Here is an 8,768-nt window from a genome sequence, read left to right as displayed (position 1 = left end):
TCCTGTTATCCCCATGCAGCCTTTGTGAACCAGGTGACTTGCTAAATTTGAATGATGAAAACTTTTTTTAGTGCTTCCCTTCCTGTCTTTACCTAAACAGGGTTAAAGGGTCATGAGGATTTGAAGGGTCATAAGGACTCGAAGGGTCATAAGGACTCGAAACGTCAATTGTGCTCTTCTCCACCGATGCTGCCAGACCTGCTGAGTTTTTCCAGGTATTTCCGTTTTTGTTTTGGATTTCCGCAGTTTTTTCTTTTTATCACCTTTCCGCGCCTCATTTCACGCCCCTTCAAGAGATAGAACATTGTGGGACTGTTTGGAGGGAGAAAGGGGCGACAGGAGGTGTATGGCCCGCATTGATTGGAGTTGAAACCTGTTGCGTGCAAATTCCTCTAGGAGGAGGGCAATTTTCCTTCCCACCGACGTAGAACCTTCCAATCAAAAGTGGGTTCCACAGCTCGTCAGTGTCAATATAAAACGAATGTAAGACGTCCCGCTGTGTGAACAAGCTCAGATCAAGGCATTTAAGCGGACTTTTTTTTCCTCTGGAGTACCAACTTTAAGCTCGTAATATCAAAACGATGGGGCTGTTTTACAATGTAGATAAATGGATCGAGGAAAACAAGAAATTCTTTAACCCCCCTGTCTGCAACAAACTCATGTAAGTCACCCAAAAGTGCCTTTATTGGACGTGGAAAACAGTGAGTGAGCTCGTTCCGTACAGCTGGAAGTCAAACAATTGAAGCAAGTTGTCTGAATGTTTGTTGTAGAGCCGTGCACCTGCTGCCAAATCTAATAATTCAACACCAATAATTTCATTTGGAAGGGATTCCTTAATAATGCCTTGCATCGATATTCCTTTTAATGTGAAACTTTCTGTTGAATTTAAAAGGCACCGCACTGAGAGAACTGTTCTAACCGTATTAAAGACTGACGGGGAAAACTTGGATTTATTGTATATAATAGTTTTGCTATCATTCTTAGTTTAACCATGAGTTCATAAATCATTGTTATCCCACTCATCCCTTCTGCAATGTGTTTACATACAGGATTACTCAATTAAACACGTACAGGATTACTCAATTACAGACAGCAGCGTGTTTTGTATATAGGTTCCAAAACGGATAGTGAAGAATGTTATGTACGGTATATGTTTTCACAGTAAATAATGATCTGTTGCAGACAGAATAGGACAGTCTCCTGTGTACTACATAGAAGATAATCTGCATTGCTGCATGTTATAGGTAATATATGGTCTGTAGTTCATTTATATATCTCTATTATAGTGGCTTATGATGTGGCCCATGAACAGGGGTCAGTATTCCTCATGCACCTTTGACCTTTGACCATTGGAGCTCATCTTGCCTTGACAGTGTATGTCCTGGAACACATTGATATAACCTTAGATAGGTGAGGTTGGATCTTCTTGTGGAGTGCATTACCAGAACTGGATTGGAGGATTACTGTACTTGCACTGGCTGTTCTGCCTCGAAAACCATTTTCTTGGGTTGACGGTCCTCCTGGGATCACAACACAGAGAGCCCACCACCACCAGGAAACAAAATACAATGAGGCACCAACAACAGTTTGCAACAACATAATGCCTTTAAAGTAGTAAAATATCTCAATGCACTGGGCAGAATTTGACAGCAAAACACATAGAGATATTAAAAGTTTGATCAACTTTAAGGAGGAGAGAGAGAAATAGAATGTCAGAGAAATTTAGGGAGGGGATTTAAGAGTGTAAGGCAGTGCCTGAAAGAGGAGGTGCTGTGGAAGAAGACACTAACATTATTACTTAGGGCCTTTGATGAGATGAGGCCTAGAGGAGATGTATGGTTAGGGTCAGTAGAGATGGAGGTGGCCACTACCAGACCCCCTTCCTTCAATTTGGTCAGGGATCACTTAGTAACCACTTAGTTCCAAAGGTGTATGTGGCCTATATTCCTTTGTAGCAACCTTCAGTGGAAAATGGCACCCACAACTGCGACAATCTGACTATTTTCATCCCCAAACCATCTGTTCTTGTAGCAGAAAGACAATTGTCAATTGAATAGCAGTCATTGTTGTGAATTTATGCATAATAAAATGTCAGTCTTAGCTCAGTGATAGCAGTCTTACCACTCAGTCAGAAACTTAGAGGTTTAAGTCCTACTTGAGGACCTGATCAGAGAATCTAGGTTGACACTTCAGTGAAGTACTGTGAGAGTGCTGTGTTGTTGGTAATGCTGTCTTTAGGATGAGATGTTAAATTAAGGCCCATCTGCCCTCTCAGGCAGTCTAACTGAGCTCTAGCACAATTTGGAGAAGGCCAGGGGAGTCCTCATTGCTGCTTGTGGGCAACTTGACTGCTGTGCTTTCCTGCAATATAATACTGACCACACATCAAAAGGACTTCTTTGGCTGTGAAGCATTTGGGACATCCTGAGATTGTGAAGGACAAGCTCTTTTTCATTAGAAACAATAGCAATCTGTACAGCAAACTGTGTTCTATTCACCTCATCCGTCTGTGCTGGATCTGATTGAAAATGTGGGGAATATTGACTTAGTGAAGATGAAAAGAAAAACTGTATCCAGTAAAACCGTAAGACATGCTCCTTCACCTAGATAGCTAGACGGAGGCACAACTGGGCCAAATGGCTACCTTCTGTATCATTCAATGATCATTGAAGAACACTTTAAAGGAGGCATACTGTACCGACACCGAGACAGTCAGGATACATTTTGTCCTAGTTTATTAAATTGATTGTGTAAATCAATACTCATTGCTTCAACATTATTTTTGACGTATTTTGACATATTATTAATTCTGAATTACCTCCTCAAATCTGAAAGCCTTTGGCTAATACGTTGTTTTAAAATAATGCTTTTCAGGCACAATGGCCAATTAAAGGTTATGTTTGTTGGAGGACCTAATGAAAGGAAAGATTATCACATAGAAGAAGGAGAAGAGGTAAAACATAATTATTCAATGATCATTGAACACTCAGGAATGCAATATATCAGAGAATATTTCATCTCCTTTTCATTCCACCTTTCATAAATGTAATTCAGTTGTGAGCTTAGCTCACTCCTGGCTTCATCTGACACTCACATGTGAACTCTTTCTAGTAGGGGGTCATTGGATGGAAACAGGAACTTTATTTGCTTTTTTTCCCTCTCCAAATTAGGATTGCTGAGGCCATTTGTTACAGCCAAACTGCTTCTTAGTTGAGTTAGCACAGATCAATGCTTAAACGTGGGATGTTCCCGTTGTATAATTTAGCGCTACTTTAGATTTCTTACTTTATCTGTGAGCCCATAGAAAGAGGTTCTTCAATTTTACATTTCTGTCCCATGGTATTCGAATCTTTTTTCCTTTGTGAACAGTGTGCTTGGATGACGTATGTCAGGTCTTAATGTACTGTACTTTTGAAAATGTTGTTTGAAGTTTCAATGTATTTAATTGAAAAGGTTAAATAAATTATTTCTTAACAAGTTGCAACCTAGGATGATACAAATATTACACAGGACAAGTCACCCCTTGTTTGGCCGACAATTTTATGTTAGTTAACTAGTATTAAGCAATTTGATACAATTGTTTTTAAATAACCAAATGCTTCAGATCAGCGTATTTGCTCAATGCTTGAGAAAATATATTGGGCAATAGGACTTCAAAGTCCAGACAGTCAACAGTTCAAATTACTGGTTGATAATTGAGCGGAATTAATCTTGTACCAACATTATTGATATTTACCTGTAAAACCTTTATATTCTTCACTTTTGTAGTTCTTTTCTGCTCATTATTGAACCCCCTTGCTCTATGTATCGTATAGGCTCTTTCGGCAGTCTGCTGCTCAGCACCTGAATATTGCAGTTCACTGTATGTTAGCTCATTACAGACATTAACCTAAACTAAAACAAAAACAGAATTACCTGGAAAAATTCAGCAGTTCTGGCAGCATCGGCGGAGAAGAAAAGAGTTGACGTTTCGAGTCCTCATGACCCTTCGACAGAACTTGAGTTCGAGTCCAGGAAAGAGCTGTTAACCTAAACTAGTTGGAAACAAAAGAATAGAAGTCACCTGTGTGAAAATATAAACATAACCTCTGCAGCAAATACTGTATTAACTTTAAAACTGGATAGTGTGAGAGCTGCAATTTTCCCTGGAGCAGTTATTTTTTCCTCATGAAAATATAGTTATTGTTTTAAAAACAAAAAAACTGCGGATGCTGCTAATCCAAAACAAAAACAGAATTACCTGGAAAAACTCAGCAGGTCTGGCAGCATCGGCGGAGAAGAAAAGAGTTGACGTTTCGAGTCTCGAAACGTCAACTCTTTTCTTCTCCGCCGATGCTGCCAGACCTGCTGAGTTTTTCCAGGTAATTCTGTTTTTGTTTTAGTTATTGTTTTGTTGTGTACTGTTTGCGGACAGTTGAAACTATTACTAAATAAAATTAGTTTTACTGGGCCAGATTTTGCTGCAGAAATAACGCTAAGATAGTAATAATAAGGTAAACTTTCCTTCCTTATCCTTCTCAACCTGTCTACAGCCTTTGTTATGGTTGACCACACCAAGCTCCTCCAACACACCTCCATGGTCACCCAGCTGGGTGGGACAGCTCTCAGCTGGTTCTATTATTATCTTTCTAAATGTAGCCAGCGAATCACTTACAATGACCTCTCTTCCTGTTTTCACACCATTACCTCTGCTGACCCCCAAGGATTTATCCTTGGCCCCTCCTATTTTTCAAACACATACTGTCCTCGACAACATCATCCAAAGGCACAGTGTTAGTTTCCACATGTATGCTGACAGTACACCCAGCTCTATCTCACCATTACCTCTCTCTGTTGCTAAATTATTGGACCACCTTGTCCAACATCTAGTACTGGATGCGCAGAAATTTCTTCCAATTAAACATTGGAAAGACTGAAACCATTGTTTTCGGTCCCCACTCCAAACTGTATCCCTTAGCTCCCAACTCCACCCCTCCCACTGACAACAGTCTGAGATAAAGCCAGTCTGTTCACAGCCTTGGTGTTGCATTTGATCTCAAGATGAACTTCCGACCTCATATTCATGACATCATTTGATCACCTATTTCCATCTTGTAACATCGCCTGACCTTGCCCCCATCTCACCTCACCTGCAGCTTTGTTACCTCTAGACACAACTATTGCAACACACTCCTAGCTGGTCTCCCACATTGTATGCTTTGTAAACTTAAGGTCATTCAAAGCACTGCTGGCATGTCTTAGCTCACAGCAAGTCCCCTTCACCTATCACCCCGAAGCACCCACATAGCTCCTGGTCAAGCAACATCTTGATTTTAAAATTTCCATCCTTATTTTTAAATCCTTCCGTGGCTTCATCCCTCCTTATCTTTAATAGGCCTTAACTTCTGAGCTCCCCAGCATCAGATTGGGAGGGTACCCCAGAAATGCACTGGGGAATCCCCTTCAGAGGTTCCAGGTAAGGTTTGCATGGCAATTGCCCAGAAGTGTAAACTTTTCCGAGGCAATTGCCCTGCACTGGGAACAATCCGAATACGTGATTTAAGTCGCAAACTTCAGATGATTCCAACTGCCTTACATCAGTAGTTACACAGATGAAGTTAGAAGGATTAAAAACACTTCTGACTATAACTATTGGACAAGCCCAGACCAGCCCTCCACAGGACTCCCCCCACCCCCGAGGCCCAACTCACTGATCCGAAGCCCGAGATCCACCCTACTGAGACCTGACACCCTCCCCTCAGAGGCCTGACACCCTCCCTCCCAAGGCCCCACACCCGAATCCCCCCCATGCTCCGAGGCCCATCACCTACCCCCAGAGGTCCAACACACTGACCCCTGAAGCCTGCCCCCCCCCCACCAGCACCCTGCCCCCAGGCCTGATCCTCCCCAACCAAGGCTTCATGCACTCCCCAAGGCCCTCCCCTCCTTTCTGCGGCCTGACCACCCTCCCTCTGGCCTCCGCAAACTATCCCCAGCCTCCAAAGCCCCGGACCTCCGATCACCCCCCTGACCTCCGATCCCCGACCCTGCCCTCTGATCCCACCTCAACCCCAATAGTCCCGCAACCTTTGATCCCCCCAACCTCCATTACCCCTCTGACCTCCAATAACACCCTTCCAATCCCGCATCCAACCTCCAATCACCACCCCCCCCCCCCTCTTCCCGCCTCTCAAATCCTATCCACTCACCTTAGACACTTGCTTTCTCCCTGGCCTGTCAAGGACCTTTAAATTTACCTGGTTTTAGTCCACAAGTGCTGTAAAAGGGGGCATGGCCTCCTTCACTTTGACTCAACTACACTTTGACGCTAGGCTCTGAGGACATGCTGCGCTGCCTGGATCTCATCCGGCATGAGCTGGATTGTCAGATGAGACAAGCTGGAAGAGAAAACATCAGGTAAGAAACTGAGCTTGGAGTGGCAATCCGATGATGCTGATTGCCACTCCAAGGAAGTTCAGGCCCTATAATCTCCTCCAACCCCACAACCCTCTGAGATATCTGTGATTCTCTAATTCTGACCTCTTGTGCATCCCCAGTTTTAATTTCTCTATTATTGGTGACCATACCTTCAGTGGCCTCAGTCCAAACTTTGGAATTCCCTCTTTAATCTCTCTGCCTCTCTGCCTTGCTTTCCTCTTTTAAGACAGTCCTTAAAACCTACATCTTTGACCAAGCTTCTGATCACCTAACCTAATATGTACTTATGTGGCTCAACGTCCTTTTTTGTTTCATAATGCTCCTGTGAAGCTTCTTGGGACATCTCATTATTTTAATGATGCTATATAAATATAAGTTGTTGTTAAGAACAATGTTCACTGTTATTTATGTGCAAATTGGCCAACAACCTCCAAAAACTGCACACACACAGATAAATGTGGAAATCTAAGAGTTGCTGTCCAAGATGTGCTGCTCCTCCAGCAACTTTGCTATAATAATCTCTTGTGCCTAACTCACCATTTAAAAACATTGAATGGTGTGAAATCCTTGTACCTAGCTCAGAGATAGGATCTAAACTCACCAGCAAGTTAGGGCTTATCTATTCCACTATAAAGTACCCTTTAGACCAGTGGAGGGCAATTTAGGCTAGTGAGTGGACCACACGAGCAGCCCTCCTTCATCTCAGTGGACGCAAGATTGAAATCAGGCATGTGCACTAACCATGACCCCATGAATAAGATTAAATACATTTAATACACTCCAAATATTTCATAATGAGTTATAGAGAATGTTTCCCTGCTTCCTTCAGATTTGGAAGCACATTGGGCAGAACCTACAGGAAATTTTGCTAGATGGGAGGAATGGTGTGTTTCACAATGTATCTTAATGTTGTATCTTTTTGGAACTGATATCACACCTTTGCAAATTAAGCAAAACGGCCTCCCTTTCTGTTCAGTAACAAAATAATCCAGCTCCCAGCTCTCTTTTACTATTCAGCCCACGTCACCGATTTTCCTCTTTTTGGCTACTGCTTCTTCTTCCTCTGTACTTTTTGACTTTGCACTTGATTCTCCTTCTTTATCATGCCACTTCAATACAAAGTGATCCATTATATAATTAGGGGCAAATTAAATTACCAGCAAAGGTAACATAAAAAAACACAACCTCCCACGTCTGCCAGTGTCGTAACCAAGGCAGTCTCCTGGGATTTTGCTAACTTCACTTGAGTACCTAGAATTTGTGCCGCTTGAACGGTAGCAGCTCTTTGATTGGATACAGAGGGAGTGCACGGCTCTCACAGTCAGTGCTGTTTGCAGTCAGCACACATTCACTTCTCATGCCCTTGCTTTGCGTGCGTATCGCTTTAGTAATACCAGTAGGGAAAAAAACTACGTGGACGGAAACCAGCAGAATCTGGCAACCCTGCACATATGCAACAGTCAACAAAAACGCTTAGAAATATAAAAGCAAAAAACTGCAGATGCTAGAAATCCAAAATAAAAATAAAAATATCTGGAAAAACTCAGCAGGTCTGACAGCATCTGTGGAGAGGAGCACAGTTAATGTTTCGAGTCCTTATGACTCTTCAACAGAACTAAGGAAAAATAGAAGAGAGGTGAAATATAAGCTGGTTTAAGGGGGGGTGGAACAGGTAGAGCTGGATAGAGGGCCAGTGATAGGTGGAAATTGACAAATTATGGTATAGACAAAAGGTCAAAGAGGTGTTGACGGTGGTGATATTAGCTAAGAAGTGTGCTAATAGGTGACATTAAGGGTAGAAAGCAGGACGAGCAAGGGACAGATAGCCCTAGTGAGGGTGGGATGGGGGGAAGGGATCGAAATAGGCTAAAAGGTAGAGATAAAACAATGGATGGAAATACATTTAAAAATAATGGAAATAGGTGGGAAAAGAAAAATCTACATAAATTATTGGAAAAAAAATGGGATCAGAAAGTGGGTGGGGATGGAGGAGAGAGTTCATGATCTATAACTGTTGAATTCAATATTCAGTCCAGAAGGCTGTAAAGTGCCTAGTTGGAAGATGAGGTGCTGTTCCTCCAGTTTGCGTGAGCTTCACTGGAATGTTGCAGCTGGCCAAGGATGGACATGTGGGCATGAGAGCAGGGTGGACTGTTGAAATAGCAAGAGACAGGGAGGTCTGGGTCATGCTTGCAGACAGACCGAAGGTGTTCCATAAAGCGGTCACCCAGTCTGCGTTTGGTCTCTCCAATGTAGAGGAAACCGCATTGGGAGCAGCGAATGCAGTAGACTAAATTGAGGGAAGTGCAAGTGAAATGCTGCTTCACTTGAAAGGAGTGTTTGGGCCCTTG

General features: G+C 42.6%; 1 protein-coding gene across 1 annotated transcript in view; it reads left to right on the top strand.

Annotated features, from left to right (window-relative positions):
• Window positions 1-581: 581 nt before the first annotated feature.
• haao (3-hydroxyanthranilate 3,4-dioxygenase) overlaps window positions 582-8,768 on the top strand; it is a 29,473-nt gene continuing 21,286 nt past the window's right edge. The window contains exons 1-2 of the mRNA XM_041181496.1: window positions 582-661; window positions 2,875-2,953. Coding sequence (XP_041037430.1) covers window positions 582-661; window positions 2,875-2,953 — 159 coding nt within the window. The remainder of the gene's footprint in view (window positions 662-2,874; window positions 2,954-8,768) is intronic.

The sequence above is a fragment of the Carcharodon carcharias genome, chromosome 2 (assembly GCF_017639515.1).
Source record: "Carcharodon carcharias isolate sCarCar2 chromosome 2, sCarCar2.pri, whole genome shotgun sequence".
In the NCBI taxonomy this organism is placed as follows: Eukaryota; Metazoa; Chordata; class Chondrichthyes; order Lamniformes; family Lamnidae; genus Carcharodon; species Carcharodon carcharias.
This window is presented reverse-complemented; position numbering and strand designations above follow the sequence as displayed.